Genomic DNA, 25,985 nt, shown 5'->3' with positions numbered 1-25,985 from the left:
CTTCCCGAGGGAACGAAATCTCGCCAAAACACATTGACATAATTTATGAATTTAGTTTGGCGTGACAGAAGCACGACGTTTGAATCGCTGCCGTGCCAGAGTCGTGTAGCACGGCAGAGCTTGTCGAACTTAATTGCTTGCCGAACTTAATTCAAAAGTTTGATTCAGACGCCGTGCTTCTGCCGTGCTTTTGTCGCACTTAATTCCTGAATTTAGTTCGGCACGGCAGAAGCACGACGTCTGAACTGGGCCTTACTTCACTCAAACTGGAGCAGCTTACGACGAAAATACTTAAGCAAAATTCCAACAGACGTAAACGCGTTGAGTTGTGGGGCAAAAACATGAAACATTTCGGGAATTTCGGACGCCATTTCCCCCGCGCGACATCCGCAAAAATCCTCGCAGCATGTACGCGCGTGTGCCGCAGGTGATGGCGCAATTTGTTCTAAAAATAGAATTATTGTCCCATATCATGGGGACAACCCCAATACTTGAAATGGCGCGCGCTTACGGTCTCCGTCCCCGATTATGGCTCCTGCGAAAAACATATCAACGAACGATTGCCGCAATCACTCCAATGCAAACATCTTGCTAGTCTTTGTCGGTCAATCATTGCAGTTAAATTGTCTTTATTTGTTGTTATCTTTGCCGGATTTGTCGTTATCTAAACGTGAGACGAGTTACATTCTCAGGCGAAAACTCTGTTTTAATATTCCGCGCACCAAGACCAATACAATAAAGAAGTACATCGCCTACGCTAGGGCCAAACTTTGAACAAGCTTGACAATGAAGTTAGAAATAATGACTCACTTGACGCTTAAAAAAAAAAAAAAACAATTGGGAAAATGCCATGTGAATTTTACAGTTTTTAAATACGGATCTACATGGCTTTTAAACCTTTTTTTAGTTTTCCCTAATAATTTATCACATTACTTCTGTAATCATATAGTTCTCTTCGTTGTAAATATCTTCTAGATGGTCTCTTAGGTTTTTAATTTGTACACACGACCACATCAGCACTGCTGTTATATTTTTATCGTGTATAAATAGACTCTACTTTACCGGTTTTACTCTTACTTACTTACTTTGTGATATTTGGTGTATAATCATTTGAACCTCGCTCAAGACAGTTTTCTCTAAAGCATGTTTTACTTCTGCCGAAAGAAAAGAAGAGGAAAATTAGCACGAGAAATCGTTTCATTAAAATAATTATTGACTTGCTGATACTTAAATAACGTCACTATGACGTTAACCCGGATGTTTGTCGGATGTTTGTATAAAGTTAACATAGTGGACATTACTTGCTCCTGCCGTCTAAACTAAGTAAACTTTAGCCAGATAGTCTTCTTCGGTGTCCACAATGTAAAGTCCTTGTACGTATAGATCGTTTTCACGTGACGTCATCGCTTTCTAAACTCCAAAACTAAAGAGCCACCAAAGTTTTTATCCTCGTCAGGCATAAGAGGCGGTATATTTATATCTGTTTACAATTTTACAGCTCAACAACGTGCTTCGTTTGGAATCCAGAGCATTTTGAATTTCAGGGTTATGGAGGTGCGTGACACAAGTCTACGATCGAGTTCGTCGAAAAATATACACTTATCTCATGATTTTGAGCCTTTTTAGAAATTAGAACATTAGGAAAAGTACTTATGTAAATGCTTGTTTGATCAATACTGATAATCAGTCGCCTAGATAGCCAAAGGAAGTTCCAGATGTTTACACTATTTTCCGGCCGCCATATTGGTGTACTACGGAGGTACACCAACATGGCGTTTTCATACTGGGCTCCGTAAATATCTGCGAAACATTTCGACGAATATCTGAAGTTTGGGGAAACGCACAGGCCTAAAACTTGGAGAAGTGTCTTATTTAGTTATCTTCTATAACATCATAATTTCATAGCTTTTTCCAACTGATGGTTTTCGATTTGTTTTTTTATTGCGTGACAGTGAAAACGATCTATAGACTATTTTACCGGAGCTTAAGAAGTCCCCGGACTTCCCAAAAGAAATTGTCGACATCAGGAAATCGCTCTTACCACATCTAAGAGCTGCCAGGAAACGTGGATGCGCGGCGAAGCTGGTGTACGACAAGTTCAAAGGAAGCCGACAAATAATTATAAAGAAACATTTAAATATAGCACTCTGGTTTTCTGGTTTTATATTTGTCTCACTTCAATTTTCTCTCGGCTGAGACGCGGCGCCCGTTTAAGCAAGTCTAATGAGTTGTATCTTTTTCCGGTCAATTTCAGCGCCCAAATTTAAAACGAGTTCTGCAATAAATGATTTATTTTTTAGCAATTAATAAGGCTATCTTATGTGTAATCTTTTCTTGTGTGTATTAATAGCTCCTTGGTTTTGTTTTTGTTCAATGTTTTTGGCTTTAATAGAGATAGAATTTATTTTAGGTGCTCACAAGGTCTTGTGTCGTTCTGCTGTCTGTTTATGAGCTAAAAAGTCTACTGAGGTAAGTCAATTTCTCTTATTGTCATTATGCTACACTCTTTTTCTTGCGTCACAGTTAACACAAGGGGTCTTAATAACGCGCGAAAAAGAAGACAAGTTTTAAGATGGCTGCACATAAATAAATTTCAAGTAATTTTTTTACAATAAACATATTGCTCCAGTGAAACTGAAAAACTCTGATCGGCGGAGTGGGGAGGCGAAACGTTTCTCTGTCACGGTTCAAAACATAGCAAAGGAACAGTGATCATGTTTAATCCGTCTCTGGATGCTGAAATTATTGAGTGTACAACGAGCGAAAAAGGCCGAATTATAATACTAGAAGCCTGATTTGATGACACGAAGTTTATTTTTGTAAACATTTACGCTCCTAACGATTTAGCACAACAACTGAATTTTTTTTATAGTCTTAAGAGTAAGCTTGTAAAGTATGCAAATGAAAATATTGTTGTAGGTGATTTTAACTGCGCACATACACCAAGTGACAAAAGGGGTGCCTGCCCCGTTGAGAAAAAGGGAGCAGTGGTGCTAGCTATTTGTAATCTCTGTAGAATTCGGGACTTAAGGATGCTTGGCGATACATACACCCAAATGAGTCATTGTTTACTTGGCACCATAAATCTTTAAAAATCCACTGCAGATTGGACTATTTTCTATTCTCCAATGGCATTATTAATCAGATACAAGAATGCAAAATTCCAGTGTCTTTCTCAGATCATGCGGCAGTTTCTTTCTCTCTTTTGTCCAAAGAGTACGAAAAGCGCCGACCAGGATTTTTCAAATATAATAATTCCCTTTTAGATGATAAAAATTTTGTTGAAGAACTCTAGGAGAACATAGAAAAGTATAAAGAAAACTATCGCTGCTTGACTGATAAAAGACTATTATTGGGAAATGATCAAGATGGAAATTTGAAGCTTCACTTTATTCTTTTCCAAAAGACGAGCCAAACAGCGCAGAAATGACGAAGAAATGTTGCAACAGGAACTGTGTAACCTGCAAAGAAAAATCGGTCTCGATCAATCAAGAAAATGTGTCTAAATTTTATGATGTTAAATTTAAATTGAATCAGTTATCGTTGCTCAAAACTAAGGGCGTGAAGCAAAGTTCGCTGGTGCGAACAGGGTGAACGCAATTCTAAATACTTCTACCGCCTAGAGAAGAAATCACAGTACTAAGTACATAGGTGAACTGAAACTCTCAGATAAAACAACTACAACTAAACCCAAGGAAATTTTAAATCACGTAGGGGCCAAACCACCCCCCAAATGTTTCGTCAGTTCTTGGATATTTCACATTATTTCGCATTACTTAAAAAGTGTTGACTCTTTCTACACCAAACTTGGCAGATGACCAGGAGAAATATTGCCAATTATATTTATGTGAAAAATGTCAGTAAATGTCAAAGTTGTGACGTCACAGTGATGACGTCATGTTTTTTTGCCACTTTTGAAGTTTTTGATATGCATATTTTTTACAATGTGTTCGAAAGAGCACATCAAGGGGAGCTGAAACCTGAACAAAATTTTGTCCATATCTCAAAAATTAAATGAAATATGGCATTTTTAAGTATGAAAAATAACTCTGCAAAATATGGGGTCCCCCCCTTGAGAAAAATCCCCAAATTGGAGCCGTAATTTTGTTCCAGCAAATGTAGCTATGTTGCACATGTGATGTGCCAGATGACTAAAGCAAAAATAAAGAAGAAAATCGGAATAAAAAATTATCCCTCTAGTGTTATTGCGTTAAAATTAGTTTTGTTACGTCCTAACCTGTGACGTCACCCGTTTTTTTACTGTTAATACCATCCTAACAAAGCCGAAAATCAAATTTCTAAAACCAAACGATTTTTGACAACATCAAGCTTTCTATTTTTCTAGATTATTAGCCTTCCTAGAAAAAAACTGAAAAAAATAAACCAGAGAGACTGACTTAAGAAGGACAGTATGGTTAAGCAAATTCCGGGGGGACAGCAAAAAAATATTTAATTTACCATATCTCAAAAAGTAATCATCATAGCAAAAAACGGTTTCCGGCATTTTACTCCTCAGGTCAACGCCTTTCCAATGACATAATATTTACATCAGAGTTTACAAAAAATTATAGCACGTTTTGGTGACGTCATCAATTATGACGTCATAATCTGACATTTTGTCACAACTTCTAAATTAAAATAAACTGGAGAACAAAGAAAGCTCATCTGCCAAACTTGGCTCAGAAATATGTAAACCAAGCAAATATAGCCTTAATGAAACATTAGGGGGGTGGTTTGGCCCCTACGTGAATGAAGAGTATCGTTTCTACAGAGCTTTACACCTGCTCTGGTGCATGTCCAGATGACCAGCGTTTTGACGCCTTTTTTAACAATCCGGCTTTGCCTGAAATATTTCAGTGCGGATCAAAGGCAATCCTGTGAAGGCCTGTTAACAAAAGATGAGTGTATTACGTCTCTGAAGCAAATGGCAAAAGGTAAATCTCCTCGCTCGGATGGTCTCTCGGCGGAGTTTTACTTAGCGTTCTGGGAAAGTTTGGTGCGAGAACTAGTTGATAGTCTGAATCATGCTTTCGGATGCGGAGAATTAACTATTTCCCAAAGAAGAGGAATAATTACTCTTATTGCAAAGAAGAATAAAGATAAAATGCTACTGGACAACTGGAGACCTATCTCACTTTTCAATACTGACTATAAAATTGCTACTAGAGCAATAGCCTCTAGAATGTTTAAAATCCTACCGGGCATCATTCACAGTGACCAAACGAGTTATAATAAAAAACGTTTTATCGAGCAGAATATTCGCTTGATTTCAGATGTTATTGAACGTTGTGAATACACGAAGACTCCTGCATTGCGTTATTTCTGGACTTTAAGAAAGAAAAATCTTTAAGAAAGACTTTAAGAAAGCTTTTGACAGCATCGAATGGTCGTTTTTATTCAAGGCACTAGAAACGTTTGGTTCAGTCTGGAATCCCTTTTGTTACAGGCGTGGAGCTCCTAGCAAGGGCTATTAGAAGCGACAAATCGATAACAGGTCTATCGCTTTACACTAAAGAATTTAAATTATCGCAGTATACTGATGACATTACTTGCCTGGTTGAAGATACTTCATCAGTCAGCAATCTATTTAAAAGCTGGATTTGTTTAGACTGTGTTCAGGGCTCGAGCTGAATAGGTCCAAAACAGAGGCATTATGGTTAGGTTCAAACAAGAGCAGAACCGATACTCCCTTTGGTATTCGCTGGCTGTCAAACAAAGCACTTCTGACTCTTTAAAATTTTTTTTACGCAGCAGAACTAATACAGAGGTAAACTATGAGGTGGACTACAGAACTAGAATGTGTACCTATCCTTTGGGAAGCAACGGCAACCCCTATGCACATCAAGCTGCCGTGGCACCCAAATATGGTATTGCAGAAATCAACTCAGAGACCAGAGGAAAGGATCAGTCTTGCAAAACTTGCAATTGGAGATCATAAGGAACGCCACTTACAAAAATTTGTTCATCTCCATCAAAACAAACATGCTGACATTGGCATGCACACCAATGACTATTGTGTCCCCATGGATGTAGATTCTGATCTCCCTGCAACCCAAGATGACACTTTCAGCAGTCAGTCATGTGACAAAGAATCTAGATTGTTGCCGACACAATTTTGTTTTGTTTTATACCAGTTGTCTCGTCCCACAGAGTGGCTGCTTTTAAAATAGAGGTTCGATTGTAATCTACAGAAAAATAGTGGACTTTGTCATTATGTTACATCTGTCTGTAAAACTTCAGCTGTTCACAAAAATAATGATTTCAGCAACAGACAGCTACAGGCGTAGAAGACGAACGCACTCAAAATCTTTGATTACTACTAGTTTTATATTAATTAAATCTGTTAGTAATGCTAGTAACATGTTCAGCTGCCAGGTTTAATTGCATTGGACAGTTTACTGAAATAAAGGCTCGGTTCTGACACGATAATTCTTGCCTTCTCCATAACTGAATCGCTGACTCCAAAGTGGTCCCAAAATATAGCTCGCTGTTTTGTCAACATGTTTTGGGACCACATTTTTCTGACCACATCTTCTAGAATAACTGTAACATCTGTTGCTTCAGCACACATGTTTTTCTCGCCTTTTGCCACGGTGAAGCTCATTCGTTCGCTTTCCCTCTACAAAATGTCCATGAGGATAAACATATTTCACCGCGCCGTTCAGAGTCGAACCCGCCGCCATTTTTAGTAAAGTTGTACCCAGGTCTCGACCGTCACATTTGTGGACGGTTACCAAGCTCGGTCGAAAAGTGGTCCCAAAACGGGTCCCAAAAAGGCCCTCCTAAATGATTTTTGTACGAGCCCTGCCCGACGGGAGCCCGACGCCATGTTGGAATAGTAACCGAGCCCGACGCCATATTAGGAAGCTTAAGCAATCCACGTCACCAAACAGAACGCTTTAAAATGAACAAAACAATAGCTGTGCACGTGCGTTATAAATCTTTGTACATTTCTTGGCCGTGAAACGGACCAATTTCTGCGTCGTCTACGGAACGTGGACGACGACTACTAATTTTTCGTATTTCCATTTGGAACTGAACGCCGTCGTTGCATATTTAGCTTAAGCACGTTTTTAGAGCCATTGGCGTACCGAACAGATCTAGACAGTCGCGAGTTTCGCTGGTAAAATATAAATTCATTTTTTACTAGGCGTCGTCCTCGACGTCGAAATAGTAACCGTGGAGTCAGCGCTAGCCTCGCTATCGTGCTTGCGCGCGTGCCTCGTGCCAGCCCAAATTTACACGACCATTTATAATATTTAAAAAAAAAGTATTTCGCTACATTGGAGTGGCGTTGACTTCGAATGTTCGAATTAGTACTATGGTCAAGTTGAAGGCTGAATTTCATGAGCATTTGACTTGTCCAGGCGTTAAACATGACCAAGAGATGAGCGTTATTTGTTTGCTGGAAAGTGACCTGAAAATGAGTAAATCTCATGCTAATGTGGTAACCTTTGATGAGAATGTGTCTTATCCGTCGACCTTAATGAATTTATATGAGCGGAACGAACAATTTTAAATGAACGAAACAGCTAATGAACACAGGACAAACAGCGGCACCATTATATAATACTGTAATTTCATTTTATAGTTTAGTACCATCTAAACCTGATCCAACGTTCAATCAAGCAGGACCTTCGTTCACAGCTTTGTAGTTTATAGCACGTAAGTTTTTCATGTTGCGTTGCCCACGATCAACCGACATCGAGTTAAGTTTAGATTAAAGTTGTGTTCTCTATACTTGTCTTGTTTATTGTAGTACATCGATCTGAACTCCGAGTGGGATGTGAAATGCACATAAACTTGGAAAGAAATTCCCAAATACTTGATTTTGATAACTTAAAGCTTAAATGATTTTTACCTACAGCCTTGAGTGAAATGCAACGGAAAAGGTTTGTAAGCTCGTACGACTTGAATACAGGCAAATTTTCACAGCAGGCAGACAAACATCAACATCAAGATCTGGGTGTGTGTGTGTGTTTGTGTTGGGGGGGGGGGGGGAGTGGGGGAAGTACTCTATGAATTTTTGGGAAGGAGTGACTTCTGTGACCCAAGAACCCTTACCACTCCATGTTCAGCTGCAATTTTGGTACACTAGCTATTCTGGACATATGTGTTTGTAACAACGAAAAAAGGCTACGCTTTGTGAAATAATGCCGACGTTGCGTGGAACGAACCCGGCTTGTTTCAAAAGCCTTATATAAAACAACAATAATTGCAAGTTTACCAACATGTTTCATCTCTAGATTACTTAATCCACGAGTTTGGCCATAGGTCTCCTTTTAGTTGATTAATGTCACGCAATAAAAAAAAAAACAACTCAAAAACCACTCGGTGGATGAGGTGAAGAAAATGCGATCTTATAGAAGATAGATAATGAGGCACTTCTCCAAGATAAGTAAGTAATAAGACACTTGTCCAAGTTTTAGGTCTGTGCAAGTTTTAGGATTTTGTCGAAATGTTTCGCATAAATTTACAGAGCCCAGTGTGGTGCCGCCATATTGGTGTACCTCCATGGTACACCAATATGGAGGCCAAAAAATAGTGTAACCTTCTGGAACTTACTTTGATTATCTAGGTCACTGATAACCTGTACTACACAAACATCTATTTACATAAACACTTTGTCTGATATAGTCCATGGGCCAGGACCCCCAAAAATAACATTTCGGTACCACTTAGGGGAGTAATGCTACCATACATTTTTGAAAACTGCAATTACTCTAGTTTCATATTATGTATGATAGCAATGCTAAATGAGTGGCTTAATAGAATTTATCACGTGAAAAAGTGACGTCACTCATTTCTACAGAATCTTCAGAATACAAACAATAACTACTTAAAAGTAGTCTTACCTTGCTTATCAATCATACGTTAACGGTACTTTTTATGTGACACTTATGGAGATTTCTTCCCGATGAGTTTTTAAACCACTTAGCTAAAACTTGCATGGGGATTTTAAGGATTTTGTTTCCATGGCAACGCTGAAAAAATATTTAAATTTCACTACTAAAAACTCTTAAGTATTTTTTTAATGCGTTGATCTCGCAGAATTTTCGGCAAACAGAAGCAGGAGATAATAAGTGATTCGCAACCAATGACAGATCAAATTGTTTTTCAATTAATATGTACGGGTCCGCAAATGATCCCAGGACCGCAAATGATCCCGGACCGCAAATGATCCCCAAATTGGACCGCAAATGATCTCGGACCGGAAATGATCCCCGATAGGGACCGCAAATGATCCCGACTAAAAAATACCGAATGGCATGGATGGTGGGATGGTGTGGATAGGCAATTGGCGTACGTGAATGCCGATGTTTTTATTAAAGCCATCTTACAATTATAATCGAGAGAAAATGAGGCTTACAACTTGCTTTTTTTTTTTCATATTTTCGACTAAATTTTGTTGCTAACTACGATGTTATGAATATCACCACTCAACCATCAAAACGCGACTTGGCTTGCATTTCTTTGCAATTCTCAGTAAAATTATGATCAGTGCAACATACGCTACATATCCTCCTTTGTTAAACACTGATATTTCGGTGTTATAGTTAAATCACATTTTATCAGCCACTAACGCCACTCGTCTAAAGTTTTAAACTAAAATCTAACCATGAAGCAACTATTAAGGAAGACGCTGTCACCTGAGTAGACCTACAGGCCTATCGCTTCATCACTCTGTGAAACACCTAGTGTATAGCACTGGAAATTTGAACAAATTTATTTTGTTATTTTTTCCTTGGTCGTATTTTGGCTTTAATTCCTCCGAAATGACTACTTGAGTATTCTAAGAAGCCAAAATTCCAAGCTACAGTTATGAAGTTCAGCTTCATGACCAAGTAAGGCCAAGGCTTGCGCTTAGTTTTGACAAGTTAGCTGTTTGATAGATGTTTGATACTATCGCCCCCGGGATTTCGAGAATGTTTACAAGTATGTGCTTTTCTAAGAATTCTAATTCAATAGGTCAGGCATAAGAGGCGGTATATTTATATCTGTTTACAATTAGCGTGCTTCGTTTGGAAACCAGAGCATTTTGAATTTCAGGGTTATGGAGGTCGCGTCACACAAGGCTACTATCGAGTTTGTTGAAAAATATATACTTATCTCATGATTTTGAGCCTTTTTGGAAGTTAGAGCATCAGAAAAAGTGCTTATGTTAATGCTTGTTTGTTTAGTGCTGATAATCAGTCGCCCAAAGTAAGTTCTAGATGTTTACACTATATTTCGCCTGCCATATTGGTGTACCACGGATGTATACCAACGTGGCGTTTTCTTACTGGGCTCTGTAAATTTCTGGGAAACATTTACTACGAATTTCTGAAGTTTGGGGAAACGCGCAGGCCTAAAACTTGGAGAAGTTAGTTAGAAGAATTAGTTATCTTCTAGAGCGTACATCACAATGTCTTAGCTTTTTCCATTGGTTGGTTTTCGATTTATTATTTTTTTTTTATTGCGTGACAGTGAAAACGATCTGAACCGTTCGAAGAACAAAACAGCAACTGTGGAATATTTTTTTTTTGTAAAATGGTAAAACATGTGTTTTAGTTCATAATTTTTGTATATGTTCCCACCTTCCTCTGATATAAATCCATGCCATTCCTTATTTTTTGATCGGGATCATTTGCGGTCCAATATGGGGATCATTTCCGGTCCGGGATCATTTGTGGTTCAATTTGGGGATCATTTGCGGACCCGTACAAATATCCGTCTGCCATCTTAGATCCGCCATCTTAAATCCGCCATCTTGGCTGTTAAAACACCATTATTCTAAAGCAAAATGCGACAAAAGGGTTTGAAAATTAAAATTATTTTCCCTTTTAATTTAAAGCACTTATTATGTAATTTAAAGAAAATGCTTGAATACTCCCTTATGTTGAAAAAGGACAAAAATTTTTGCCTTCAATATTGATTTCAAAAGAGAGCATAATTCACGAAATTGAGTAATAGCTAGTAATGGCTAAAAAACACGAGATAAGTGTAAATCTTTCGACAAACGCGATCGTAACGCCATTTTGCCGCCTCTACATTTCGTTATAATCAACGCCGTTATATCAGGTTTGGTTGTGGGACAAAATTAGGCGAGAAAAAGCTTCTGACGAAGAATTTTTTTTAATTGATCTCCGAACTGAAATAGAAAATGTAGCTAACATCAAACGTTCATTGTTTTAGATGCAGGTTCCATCAACAAGACATCGTCTTAAGAAAACATTGATGTACTTACGAATATTCCAGGTGAAAAGAGCGCAAGATGAACGCTTTAATTTCTGTTAGAGAGGAGTTGGTCTCGTTCTTTTTTGGAATCGAATTCTTAACACCTTATTTTAAATGCTTCCCTTCCCTAAATGCGTGAATTTGGAGTAACCGTCGGTCGAATTTCACCTGCATTACGTATTTTGAAATTGGTACTGACGACGATTTCCCCGGGGTGGGGATTCCCGTATGAAAAGGTCAAGGATGCTTGTCGGGAAATTTGAATTAAACCCCAAAAGGAGAGCAATCTGAACGTGGCTCAAGCTTTTTTGACCCCTAAAAGATACTACTTAAAACGGTACTGAAGGAACCCGTGCTAGTAGACTGGACTCGAGGGACCGGGGGAAATCGAATCGAGCCTAAAGACGGAAATTAGACCGTTTTTTTGGGTTTATCCTTAAATATACTTTGGGTTTCGTTATCAACACCCGAAGCGAGACCAGAATCCTTAAGCGAGATGACGAGCACCCCGGACCTTTTCATATCGGAGTTCCACCCCCCGGGACGATTTGTTGATAATCGCTGGAAAGACTGAGATTCGAAAGGCTTGCTTGAAACAACAGTCATATTTGCGGAGCTATAGTGTGCTTCTCTTTTCTTAATAAGCGCCGCGCAATCGAGTGAGGAAAACTATCATCTTAAGGAACGGATAACGTCATAGGGCAATTATGCATACATATTTATATATTCTGTTTCTCATCCTTCAATTATTATTTCCAACACTTTTCTTTTTTGAGAGATCTTTATTCCAAGTAGTTAAAAGTCAAAATAATTCTGCTGGTTTTTAAAAGATATTACTAAACTGTTGAAACCATTCAACTTCATTCAATGAACATGCGACTGCCTTAAAACGCAAAATGTGAAAACTAGGGAAAATCGTATCTGGTTTCAAAATGCGCATGGATAATTGTCCCACGTTATCCGTTTCCCGTAAATCACACTTTTCCCAGGGCCTCGATCTTGGAAAACAATGGCTTCACACAACTGTCATTGTACATTTTCGCAGCAGATTGTGGTTATTGTTTATATGGAAAATGTTCTTAAAATGTTCTTAAAATGTTCTTAAAATTTGTTTCAGAAATACTAAACATTATACATCAGAGGTTTAATTAACAAACAATGTTTTATTGATTACACTAAAAAATAAATTTCAAATAAAAAATAAATAAATACTATTACTAATATAAATAAACATTAAGAGTTTGTATGGTCCAGCACACCATAGTACTTTAACATGAATGCTTCCTTATTCTGGCATCCTCTTTCATGTTTTCTTTATCAGGCTGAACTGGTTCTTATATTTATAGTGCTTTATTGGCCAACTTTCAGCCTGATGTTCTTAATCCACTTGTTCTTATCTGTGGGTGTTTACAAAGAGCGCACATAGATATGGAATGACTCCTCGTGTTCAACTCAGATCACCTGTGGAAGAGAACAGTCGAAGACAAATTCCATATTTACAGCAACCATGTCGTGATTGTTTTTAAATTTAATAAAGTAAACACTGTTTGTCGCTACAGACAAGTAAACATCCAGAATCTTTAAGTTTTGTCTATTCATTCTCCGCAACCAGAATTGCGTCTGACAATGAAATTTCACAAAGCAGAGAACCGCTTGGGAATGCATAAATACTCCCCTGTTTAGACTGGCGGTTTAGAGCTTTTTTTCCTGAAACGTTTCAAACCAGCCCTATACTCGCTGTTTGTCATCCAGTAAATCAAAGGATTGACACACGAATTAAACATAGCAAGAATTCCCCCTGCACGTTGTAATGTACTACCAATCTGAGTGACGCCAAATGGAGAAAGAACGTAAATGGTTTGAGCTGGAAGCCAACACAACGTCAAGGTTATTGAGGTCACGGCGCACATGCGCAGTAATGCTCTCTGCTGCGCTCTCTGTCGTTCACCGTAACATCTTGCCATTGGCGATGTCTTGAACAGCAGTGTAATATGGGCAAACGAGGCCCAAGTAATCACACATGGAATATAAAACACAATCAGACTGTAGATAACTATCATAGCTTGGGTTCCCTTTTCTCCAAACGGCGCTTCAACATTGCAACATTTACTTCCCGACAATTTCCACTCAAAAAACTTGTTTATCTGCAGAAGACAAGTGGAAACCCAAATAGCCAGGATGTAAAGAAAGATCCTCTTTCGAGTGAAGTACTGCTTGTGCATAATGGGTCGAAAAATGCAGTACCACCTATCAATAGCCAGGCACGTGACCTTCAAAATGGAGATTTTTCCCAATGTGAACAGAGCATGCCTACTACTGAGAACACGACAGAAGAGTTCACCTGCTAAACCATGAGGAACTGGAAATGAGTCGATGCTGATAACATAGCCGGGAGTAAGGGGAATGAAGATACCTGTTGACAACAAAAACATTGCGTTGTTATTCTTGGTGTTTATTGAAAAGAGTTATCACAAAAGGGGGGGGGGTGGGGGCAAAACACAAGAAGACTCAAAACGCATCCTTGTCATTTAGCTGCGCAATCCTAGGCGTTCCTTTTCCTATTTTCCTTTGTTTTCAGCCATACTCCTCATACTCACGTCTTTTGTCAGCTTAAATGACAACATTTCATGACCTATGACGTAATCACTGTGAAAGAGTTTCCAATTTTACCGGAAGTAGACCTCAAATTTTCAGCCCAAGGGCAAATTTTCATTTTTCCGTCGATTCAGAAGTCTCAAAATAAGCTGAATTTAAGTCAAAAACATTTTGGGTTCTTGTTTTTGAAAGAATTTTAACGCTTGATAAATGATTCCCGCTTCTTAGAACTTCCCCTTCTCGCCCTTTCGTCTTCCGCTTCCCGCCTTTTCCCGCCCTTTTCTCTCCCGCCTAACGCCCCCCTATTCTCCCAGGCTCCCAGCCCCAGTCCTCCCCACTACAAATGTAACGCGCGCGGTCTACTAACAGTTCAACGACCAAAAGTTTAATCAATCGGTTCCTAACGTACAGCTTAGTCGTACACGACTATTCTACTCACACAAAAGTCATCTACATAACACGAGTCTTCTTTATATACTCCGCATTACGAGTTCATTATGCATTCAGTATTCGATATATAACCGTCTCTTACAACTTGCGCGAGCACATTTAAATATAATATTCGAACTTATTATCCAACTGCAGCGAATACTGTCCAAATAACAGTACAAATATACAGCGATATTGTACAGTTATTTGTACAGTAGAAAACCTGTTTGCCGTACAGGTTTTGCGTGCAGGCAAACTGCCACACTCTCCCTCTTTCATTGATACATTTACTACGGCAGTTGAATAATAAATCTCTTATTAGATGTTATTGCCCCATAGAAATCGAGAGCGAATGATCTAATTGTTTTAGTAGAATTCTAACTTAAATTAACGCAAGTAATGGTTTCCAAATATTTTTCGACGCATTTTTTGAACTTTACGATTTAACAAAATCGCACGTATTGAATTGTCCTTGGTAGATTTGCAGTTGTTTACGTGCGCGCACCGGTTTTTCAATATTTCAAGTTTTTAAAGTCAAGCTTCCGTTTATCTCCTTCTTTTAGTCTTCTCGGAAATTTAATTATCCATGCACATCTAAACTTTCTTCCAAAACGTCGGGAAAACGATAAAAACGTCGCATTTCGTGGACGACCGATAGCTACTGCATTCTAATTAACAATTAGACCCGTAGCCCGCAAGGGCTACGGGTCAATAGCCCATTCGGCTTCGCCTCATGGGCTATTGACCCATGGCCCTTGAGGGCGAAGGGTCTAATTGTTTTAGTATCACCCAACTAGTCGGACAGAAAAGGTAATAATAAAGTTAGCAAATGCAAGTTGAAGAAATATTTATTTGGAAATAAAAGGAAAGAAAGCGTCACGCTCGATGGCGCCAATTTCGCTACTCGATGACTATTACTAATAGTCCCCTAGTAGCGTAGCCAATCAAAATGCAGGATTTGCATTAGTCCACTAGTTGGGTGATACTAATGGTTGATAGTATACGAGTAGCTCCGCCGATCAGATTGCAGCATTTGCATTAGTGTACTAGTAGAATTCTACTAATAAGACTTAGTATAAATCTACAAGCGTTCTATCACGAATGCCGTTCGCTGATTGGCTACGCTACTCACTATCTATTCTGTGATAGATAGTGAGTAGCGTAGCAGTGTGCGCTCACGGTCAACGAACTGACGGCCGCTTCGTTGCGTTTTCGAAGTGTCTGTGAAGAAGATTTAGATAAAGTTTTGAACGACTAGTAGATTTATACTTGGACAATTAGATTATTTGCTCTCGATATCACGCTATAGAAATCTCGAGCTCATAATCTAATTGCTTGATATATATTAGCTAGCGCAATCACTATATCTGTTCGTTACATTGCCCCCCTTCCAATAAAAGTGATGCCTCATCGCTTGGAGAGTCATTTTAAAACCAACAACGCTGTTTGACATATTGAACAACAACAACAACAACAAAGGAGAGTCCATTAACTTGAACAATCCTCCCCTAAAGCTTGTAATCATTCGATGAGATCTCTAATGTGTCTTTGAACTGTTCAAAATGTAACTATGAACCGTTCATGCAAAACGTCTTAATCAAAGTTAAATGTAACTCTTAACAAACAGCATTCAGTCTCAATAAAATCTGACTCTTAACTAATTTATAGACCAACTCTGGCCAACTTCCAAAATCACTGAAATGTTCTGTTCGTGAAATGGTTTAAAGCGATCATGTAGTGCAAAAACTTTGGTTTTCACTTGGGATTCTTCTGGATCCGATACACCGCGTCCGTGACTCGCTTGACTCGCTCCATGACTCTGCCAAGGACCGTCCCATGAAGTTTACAACTTTGGACTTCTGTCTTTCTTGCTCTTCTCCCCCTCCCGATAGGATTTTGCATGGTACCTATAAATGTTTCTGTCGTTGGCTTTCGATGCTCAAATGGTCATGAGCAAGACGGCACTGTTCCGACTTGTTCCCGGAGATTCCAAGCATATTCGGTGTAAGCTGGTGGTGTGACTGTTACTGGAGGAGCACCGCACATTAGTGCACCGGTGCTCTCATGAATCGCTGAACGATAAACGATGGAAAAAAGAGGTATTAGCTGATCCTAGTTCCGCTGGTTTTCTTGGACACATTTGGATAACATAGCCTCCAATGTACGATTTAGTCGTTCCACCATCCCGTCTGATTGTGGGTGCAAGGTTGTTGTCCGAGTCTTCTCAATACTCAGTAGCCTGCAAACGTCCTTATACAGCACTGATTCGAAGTTACGTCCTCGATCAGTGTAAATTTGCAAGGGAACACCAATCCTGAAAATAACCTCAGTGAGCAAGAGAACTGCCATTATACTCGCGGATTCTTCAGCCATGACAAGCGCCTGCACCCATTTCGAGAAATAAATTAATCCATAACCACCAAACAAACAACAAACAACAAACACTTTATTCCTTTTCCCATAATCTATATGAATTTTTTGTTTTCAATAATTTACATGAATTTCCTCTTTTGTTTCTTGCAGTGGTTCAAACACATCGGTTGCAAGCCTCTCAAGGGGTGCCCTACGTTGTAAACTTTTAGTGGGGCTTGAAACTTTTTCTGCGGCTTTTTTCGAGATGAGCGCTTGAAGCCCTGGCCAGACTGATTCGCAACTGGAAGCAAGTTAAAAACTTGGGTCTACTGGCGACTCCGTTTGGTCAGGCACTGTGTGCACTTGCTTTGACTTGGGATCACTTGTGCTCACTTTGGTCGTGATCAAACTTGCACTCAAGTCAACACAAGTTTAGTTAGATAGGCCCTGTATTTAAAAGTAACATCTGTAGTAAATTTTCTGGGTATAACGTAGTCCCTTCAGGGAGCTTAAAAAGCATTTCTGCTCCCTGAAGCTATTGCTTCGGTAACATAGAATGCACAATAATAGGATATGTACAAAAATAAAAACATAAATATCGAAAAGTGACCGGTGCATTCGTTGTTGAAATGGGTTTTTTGCGACTTGGGTGTACTTGAGAGGAAACTTGCGAGTCCGTTTCGCCACCCAGCGCAAATCTCTACGCAAGTTCAACTTACGGCTATTTCCATACCAATAGTACTGTTGCTTGATGTCCGACTGTAACTGAGTCATGTAGAGACAATAACACTTTATCTTGAAGGCTCTTAGGAATACTAAACTAGTTTTAAGCTTTGCACTCCTTCCTTCAGGATAAGTCTCTCAAGCTTTGCCTAATAGCCGTTAAGCTCTGGAGAAAGAGAAGAAATCTGCTCCCAGTTTGGTCGCCCTGTCAAGGTTCCAACCAACTCATTACGGGTGATAAAAAAGGGTCACATCGTTGCTCCGTTTGTAGCTCTTTTCTCGTTATTCTCGCTATCCAGATTACGTTCCCAATTTCCATTTCTTGTGACTACATCACAGAACGAATCATCCTGCGGGTTTGTGCCGTGCTTCAATTTTGTCGCAAAATCCACACTCACCAAGACTGCAGGGTCGTCTAGACAAGGCGTCTGCATTTCCATGCTTACCTCACGAACGATAGACCACTTCATAATCATAAGTACTCAGGATTTCTTACCATATTGCCATTTGCCCTTCCAAATCCTTGAAGCTCATCAGGCACTGCAAAGCTCCATGATCAGCTCGGACAGTGACCTTCCGGCCATACAGGTAAAGATGGTAATGGCGTCTCCCGTCTACCAGAACAAGTAACTCACGATGTGTCTGCTCTCCTCAATGCTGTACTTAAGTGTATGCAATTACTTTCCAAATGTAATTTTGAATTTGCGAAAGGCCAGCTCCGATTATCAACCCACCTGCGTTCGGGTCCAGGATAAACGTGTCAACAAGGGCTGGGTATGCATGGATCGGAGCTGAGGCAAGATTCTGATCTCCTTTAAAGTACGTGCAGAAAGCCCTATCACAGGTCTCCGACTATAAGAATCCCCTACCGGCTTGGCGACGCAACGCAGTGACGTCATTATTTAAGATTATTCCGGGTGTTTTTCGTCCAAGAGCAGAATGCTTGGAAACAATTTTAGTGACTCAAACCATGGAACCGATACTAGGACTTATTGTATTTATTGCTATTCCAGAATATGACCAAATAAATCGTACTTTTTGTGACGAACATCTTAATGTGGCAAACGTTCTTTCAAGTATCCCTGAGCAAATTTGAACAATTTGATAACGAAAAGGAAACTGAGTATCATTTGAACATCTCGGAAATTGTACATCAAAAGACAGCTTTTATTTCATGTCACTTCTAGACATATCTATCATAATCAACCAGCTGCTCCTAGTTGCTAAAACTTTACCTTCATTTTAAATATTTAAAAATGCTGTTGATGTTGACGTCACTGATATCGGACCAAAGAAATTGGATGAGTTCCTTTTTGACATCATGTATGAACTGAGCCGTAACACACACGCTTCGTCTATATATTCAAACGAAATAGTAAAAGTTAAATGCAGCATAAAGCTAAGAAACTGCACAATTTATAACAATCTTGTGCAGACTTGACCATTTGTTCTTCTGTCAAATGAACAATTATTTTGTTTTGTTGATGTGTTTTTCTACACAAGGCTGAACATGATTTGTATTTAATACTAGAACATTCTAACATGGCGTGATCTAGCTGAACTGACTTGTTTCAGTTCAAAAGCCGGGACTGTTAAATTCGTTTTTATAAAGCTACAAACCTGTTAGTAGATCTGTGATTGCCAAAGAGAACAGAAGAATGTTGTGTGGTCTTTTCAACATGGTAGGTTTCTTCATCATAATTACACAGAACAGTGAGTTCAACAAAAACGACAGAACTGCTATTAAACCAAACATCCCGGCCTTCCTTGCTTCAGCCCGAAGGCTCTGATCGCCTAAAGCTGGTGTTGACACTCCGTTGCTGGAATTGTTTCGCAGAGGCGAAAATGTACTCTGTGCGTCCATTTTCGACATAGCGCGCCTAAATAGAGTGCGGATTTCTTTTTACTTTAGTGTTTTTTAAATTAAAGAACCAAAATATAAACCTAATATCGCAAATCACATTAAACGCTCGTCAATTATGGCTTAACAAAGGTGTCTGGCTATATTGATAATGATAACTATTGCAACAAGCAGGAATTTGAATAACTAAGGAAACTGTGGTTTATATCTGCAAAGGTTACTTCTCGCTGAATAAACGTCGGTAATAACTGTCCACCAACTCAGTTTTGTTGATTTGTTCTTCTTGAAATCTTTCTTGAATCTGGTAAAAAACTAAAAACATATTTCCAATTATACTTTATTTCAATGCATAGATAGGAAGGAAAAACAAGTCCACTAAGGTTTGTTTTGGTGAAACTTTGTCAAGAAATAAAAGAAAAAAAAACTACATAGCGAAATACGTCAAGGGCGGTACAGCTGAAAACCACAATTAACAAAAAATACATCAATGAACGATTGCCGCAACCACTCTTATGCAAACATATTGCTTGTCTTTGTCGGTCAATCAGTGATATTTGGTGTATAATCATTTGAACCTCGTTTAAGGCAGTTTTATCTAAAACATGCTTTGTCACTGCTTTACTTCTGTCGAAAGAAAAGGAGAAGAAAGAAAATGAAACACGAAAAATGGTTAAATAAAAAAGTGATTGCCTTGCTGATCCTTAAGCTTGAGTTTAAATTTAAGTAACTGGTCAGTGGTCATCATCATCAGGCTGTCTTGTGGTAGTTTGCGTGGATAGCGCGCGGTATGTATGGGTTGTTGACCAAGTGTGAGGTCAGGATGGCTGGATATTGGCCAAGTTCTTTTTTTGCGTGTTTATGGACCGAGACGGACTTTGTCGATGTCCATAAACTCGCAAAAAAAAGAACGAGGCCAATATCCAGCCATCTTGACCGAACAAACTTGGTCAACAAAGAATTTATTATATGGCTTTCGGGGAAATTTTTCTTAGGGTTAAGGTTGTCCCGGGCGGGCAAGATAGCTCCATCTTGACCGCTCGGGTAGCCAATCACAGCGCAGGATTTGATTCGAAGTTACGTCCTCGATCACTGTAAATTTGCAAGGGAACACCAGTCTTGAAAATAACCTCAGTGAGCAAGAGATCTGCCACAATACTCGCGGATTCTTAAGGCATGACAAGCGCCTGTATTCATTTCGAGAAATAAATTAATCCATAACCAACAAAAAAACAAACAACAAACAACAAACAACAAACAAAAAACAACAACACTTTATTCCTTTTCCCATAATTTACATGAATTTTTTGTTTTCAATAATTTACACGAATTTCCTGTTTTGTTTCTTGCAGTGGTTCAAACACATCGGTTGCAAGCCTCTCAAGGGGTGCCCTACGTTGTAAACTTTTGGTGGGGCTTGAAACTTTTTCTGCGGCTTTCTTCGAGATGAGCGCTTAAAGCCCTGGCCAGACTGATTCGCAACTGGAAGCAAGTTAAAAACTTGGGTCTACTGGCGACTCCGTTTGGTCAGGCACTGTGTGCACTTGCTTTGACTTGGGATCACTTGTGCTCACTTTGGTCGTGATCAAACTTGCACTCAAGTCAACACAAGTTTAGTTAGATAGGCCCTGTATTTTAAAGTAAAATCTATAGTACATTTTCGGGTAGTCCATTCAAGGAGCTTACAAAGCATCTCTGCTCCCTGAAGCTATTGCCTCAGTAGCATAGAATACACAATAATAGGATAGTACGCGGGACAAAACTGTTCTGGATCGACGTTTTACATCAAAAAATTAAAACAAACAAAGTGACACGAATAATTTTGTGATTGTCTTAAACTTTACTAAGTTCCACACATGGAAACTTTTTTTTAGATGGATCACGGAAGAAATTAAAGGCTTGCATTACACCTTGTCCAAATTTGGTGACTGAGTCACAAAAGTATGCAAAAGACGTCATTTCTGTGAGAAAGAAGAGTCACATTTGGAGTGTTGTTTTGCGAAGAAACTCTTGACGTGCTGGTCAATTTTTTCTGTCAAGATTTTGACAAGAAAGCATAACAAGGACTTACAACTTATTTGGTCGCTGAAATACAATATTATCTTCAGAAACTGATCTTGATCGAAGTCTCGAAACTGTTCTTGCCACGCATCGGTCTTCCCCATGGTTTGAAGATGACTGCCTTTAGCTCGCGCTTAGTACAAGCCACAAATGTACAAGATATTGCAGTGTTAAAGCACTGTCGGCTGAGAACCTCAGACACTGGTATTTGTCCTTTTAGGAAAGTTTTCAGACCTTTTTCTGGGCTCATCTACCAGGAGCTTGCCATTTTGTCGCATAACAGCTTGGAATAACTTTGTTTGGTTTGCTTCGTGGCCTGTTGTAGCCCTTCAGTGGTAGCATCACAACTTGAATCTTCGACTCTCCAAACCGCTAATATATCACAGGATTATAGTGTTGTTTAGACGGATTATCGCTCCTTCCTCATGCCATCTCGTCGAATTCATGGAAAAAAAAAATCATAAACACGTAACGATGTTCTTCGCACAACAGCACTGGTCTAACACTACGATGTCGATGTAAACCACAACTGTTTTTTTTTTCCCAGAAATCGCGCAATGTTCTGCACATTTGTGCTTCAGTACGCAAATTTAGATACCCTATGACGCAAATCCTCCTTGCGTGATCTATATAAAAATAAGTTTCCATGTGTGGAGTTTAATAAGGTTTAAGAAAATCAAAAAAAAATATTTGCATCGTTTTGCTTGTTTTGGCTTTTTGTCGTAAAACATCGATCCAGAACAGTTTTTTCCAGCGTACTATGTACAAAAATAAAAACATAAATATCGAAAAGTGACCGGTGCACTCGTTGTTGAAATGGCCTTTTTGCGACTTGGGCGTACTTGAGAGGCAACTTGCAAGTCCGTTTGCCACCCAGCGCAAATCTCTACGCAAGTTCAACTTGCGGCTATTTGCTACTACTTGCGACTCCTTTTGGTCAGGGCTAAAGGTAGTTTCGGCACCACACCTTAACTTCGAGGCTGTTTTCATACCAATAGTATCGTTGCTTGACAAGCTGTAGGGTCTTTTTCCCTCCCAGATGTCCGACTGTAACTGAGTCATGTAGAGACAATGACACTTTCTCTTGAAGGCTCTTAGGAATACTGAACCAATTTTAAGCTTTGCACTCCTTCCTTCAGGATAAATCTCTCAAGCTTTGCCCAGTAGCCGTTAAGCTCTGGAGAAAGAGAAGAAATCTGCTCCAGTTTGGTCGCCCTGTCAAGGTTCCAGCCAGCTTATTACGGGTGATAAAAAAGGGTCACATCGTTGCTCATTTCGTAGCTCTTTTCTCGTTATTCTCTCTATCCAGATTACGTTCCCAATTTCCATTTCTTGTAACTGCACCACAGAACGAATCATCCTCGGGTTTGTGCCGTTCTTCAATTTTGTCGCAAAATCCACACTCACCAAGACTGCAGGGTCGTCTAGACAAGGCGTCTGCATTTCCATGCTTACCTCACGAACGATACACCACCTCATAATCATAAGTACCCAGGTTTTCTTACCATATTGCCATTTGCCCTTCCAAATCCTTGAAGCTCATCAGGCACTGCAAAGCTCCATGATCAGCTCGGACAGTGGCCTTCCGGCCATAGAGGTAAAATGGCGTATCCCGTCTACCAGAACCAGTAACTCACGACGTGTGAATAATTCCTGTCTGCTCTCCTCAATGCTGTACTTAAGTGTATGCAATTACTTTCCAAATGCAATTTTGAATTTGCAAAAGGCCAGCTCCGATTATCAACCCACTTGCGTTCGGGCCCAGGATAAATATGTCAACAAGGGCTGGGTATGCATGGATCGGAGCTGAGGCAAGATTCTCCTTTAAAGTACGTGCAGAAAGCCCTATCGCAGGTCTCCAGCTATACCGGCTTGGCGACGCAACGCAGTGACGTCATTATTCAAGATTATTCCGGGTGTTTTTCGTCCAAGAGCAGAATGCTTGGGAAACATTTTAGTGACTCGAACCATGGAACCGATACTAGGGCTTATTGTATTTATTGCTATTCCAGAATATGACCAAGTAAATCGTACTTTTTGTGGCGAACATCTTGATGTAGCAAACGTTCTTGCAAATATCCCTGAGCAAATTTGAACAATTTGATAACGAAAAGGAAACTGAGTATTATTTGAACATCTCGGAAATTGTACATCAAAAGACAGCTTTTATTTCTCGTCACTTCTCGAGATAATTATCGCAATCAACCAGCTGCCCTTAGTTGCTAAAACTAAAACTTCATTTTACATATTTAAAAATGCTGTTGATGTTGACGTAACTGATATCGGACCAAAGAAATTGGATGAGTTCCTTTTTAACATCATGTATGAACTGAGCCGTAACACACACGCTTCGTCTATATATTCAAACGGAATAGTAAAAGTTAAATGCAGCATAAAGCTAAGAACTGAACTGCACAATATATAACAATCTTGTGCAGACTTGACCATTTGTTCTCCTCTCAAATGTACAATCATTTTGTTTTGTTGATGTGTTTTTCTACACAAGGCTGAACATGATTTGTATTTAATACTAGAACATTCTAACATGGCGTGATCTAGCTGAACTGACTTGTTTCAGTTCAAAAGCCGGGACTGTTAAATTCGTTTTTTATAAAGCTACAAACCTGTTAGTAGATCTGTGATTGCCAAAGAGAACAGAAGAATGTTGTGTGGTCTTTTCAACATGGTAGGTTTCTTCATCATAATTACACAGAACAGTGAGTTCAACAAAAACGACAGAACTGCTATTAAACCAAACATCCCGGCCTTCCTTGCTTCAGCCTGAAGGCTCTGATCGTCGAAAGCTGGTGTTGACACTCCGTTTCTGGAATTATTTCGCAGAGGCGAAAATGTACTCTGTGCGTCCATTTTCGACATAGCGCGCCTGAATAGAGTGCGGGTTTATTTTTACTTTAGTGTTTTTTAAATTAAAGAACCAAAATATAAAACTAATATCGTGAAAGACATTTAACGCTCGTCAATTACGGCTTAACAAACGTGTCTGGCTATATTGATAATGATACCTCCTGCAACAAGCAGGAATTTGAATAACTAAGGAAACTGTGGTTTATATCTGCAAAGATTACTTCTCGCTGAGTAAGCGTCGTTAATAACTGTCCACCAACTCAGTTTTGTTGATTTGTTCTCCTTGAAATCTTTCTTGAATCTGGTAAAAAAACTAAAAACATAGTTCCAATTATACTTTATTTCAATGCATAGATAGGAAGGAAAAACAAGTCCACTAAGGTTTGTTTTGGTGAAACTTTGTTAAGAAATAAAAGGAAAAAAAAACTACATAGCGAAATACGTCAATAGCGATACAGCTGAAAACCACAATTAACAAAAAATACATCAACGAACGATTGCCGCAACCACTCTTATGCAAACATGTTGCTTGTCTTTGTCGGTCAATCAGTGATATTTGATGCATAATCATTTGAACCTCGTTTAAGGCAGTTTTCTCTAAAACATGCTTTGTCACTGCTTCACTTCTGTCGAAAGAAAAGGAGAAGAAAGAAAATGAAACACAAAAAATCGTTAAATAATTAAGTGATTGCCTTGCTGATCCTTGAGTTTAAATTTAAATAACGTCACCATGACGTTAACCCGGATGCTTGTACAACATACATCGGACCATACACCATGGCAATTTAACTGACGTCAGTTTTTTATGCGTCTGTCCTCTTATTGATGATAAATTGCGTCATAACATTGTCAAAGTGGCTGTGGAACCACGAGCCGCAGGCGAGTGGTTCCGCAGTAAACTTTGACAATGTTATGACGAAATTTATCATCAATAAGAGGACAGACGCATAAAAAACTGACGTCAACTTGCTTTTTAGAATAACAAGACCCGAAAATGGTCAAATGCCGGGAATAAATGAGGGGAAAAGACGCCGTAAAGTTGCCTTAAACGAAGGTAAGTGAATTTTATTCAAAATGACGCGAATATTGTCAATAGCTTTTCTCGCTCTTTGATTGACTACTTAAAAAGGTCAATAAAATCTCATTGGTTTAAAAGTTGACAGTTTGACAGCTGAAAGTTGAACTTGAAAGCTTGCATAAATTAAAATTTTATCCGGCTGTACTCTTATTGATGATAAAAATGAGCCAATCAGCGCGCTAGAAATTAGACAGTTATTGTAAAAACGTGTTTTGACGTCACAGTAACTGGTCAGTGGTCATCACTATCAGGCAGTCTTGTGGTAGTTTGCGTGTCGTTTGGGTGGATAGGCGGGTACAGGGAAGTCATTTTGTGTGGAGTAATGTGCAGTTTACTGAATCGACAGCTGAATCGAGCTGACGAAGCGTGGATCGTGTTGCTTCAGTCGTCCGGTAGGGGTAAGAACGCCGAACGCCGAACTGCCAAATGCGCTCTTTACTTGCGGATTAGTAGTTTCACTCATGTTTGCTTGGGGTTAGCTTTTGTTTGTTAAGGACACTATTATATTGCATATGGCCCTGTCCAACAATTAAAAGCCAACCGCAACCAAATATAAGTGAAACTAACCGCAAGCAAACAGTGCATTCGGCATTCGGCGTTCTGCAAATCACCCGTCAGTCTGCGTCAGTCGCCATCTTGAGAGTTGTCAACAACAACGATGGGTATCCAGGCAAAGCAGAAGATTGGTTCTGTATGCGGCTTTTGCAAGGGGTTTGAAGACTGGCTGGATTTAAAGTGTAATTTCCACGAAGTGATAGAGGTACATGTCAGTCGGAACCATTTTTGTGTTGTGAAAATAATCACACT

The 25,985-nt window shown here is 39.3% G+C and overlaps 1 protein-coding gene across 1 annotated transcript; it reads right to left on the bottom strand.

Moving 5' to 3' along the window:
- Nucleotides 1–12,787: 12,787 nt before the first annotated feature.
- On the bottom strand, nucleotides 12,788–24,112 carry LOC145467223 (allatostatin-A receptor-like). Its single transcript, XM_081450779.1, has 2 exons — nucleotides 23,860–24,112; nucleotides 12,788–13,630 (listed from the first exon to the last, which is right to left on the bottom strand). Exons 1-2 carry the CDS (start codon nucleotides 24,110–24,112, stop codon nucleotides 12,897–12,899), a joined length of 987 nt encoding a protein of 328 aa, XP_081306905.1. The 3' UTR covers nucleotides 12,788–12,896.
- Nucleotides 24,113–25,985: the final 1,873 nt, after the last annotated feature.

Source organism: Orbicella franksi, chromosome 14 (assembly GCF_964199315.1).
Source record: "Orbicella franksi chromosome 14, jaOrbFran1.1, whole genome shotgun sequence".
NCBI classification, from domain to species: Eukaryota; Metazoa; Cnidaria; class Anthozoa; order Scleractinia; family Merulinidae; genus Orbicella; species Orbicella franksi.
Note: the sequence above shows the minus strand (reverse complement) of the source record. Positions and strands in the feature narration are given on the sequence as shown.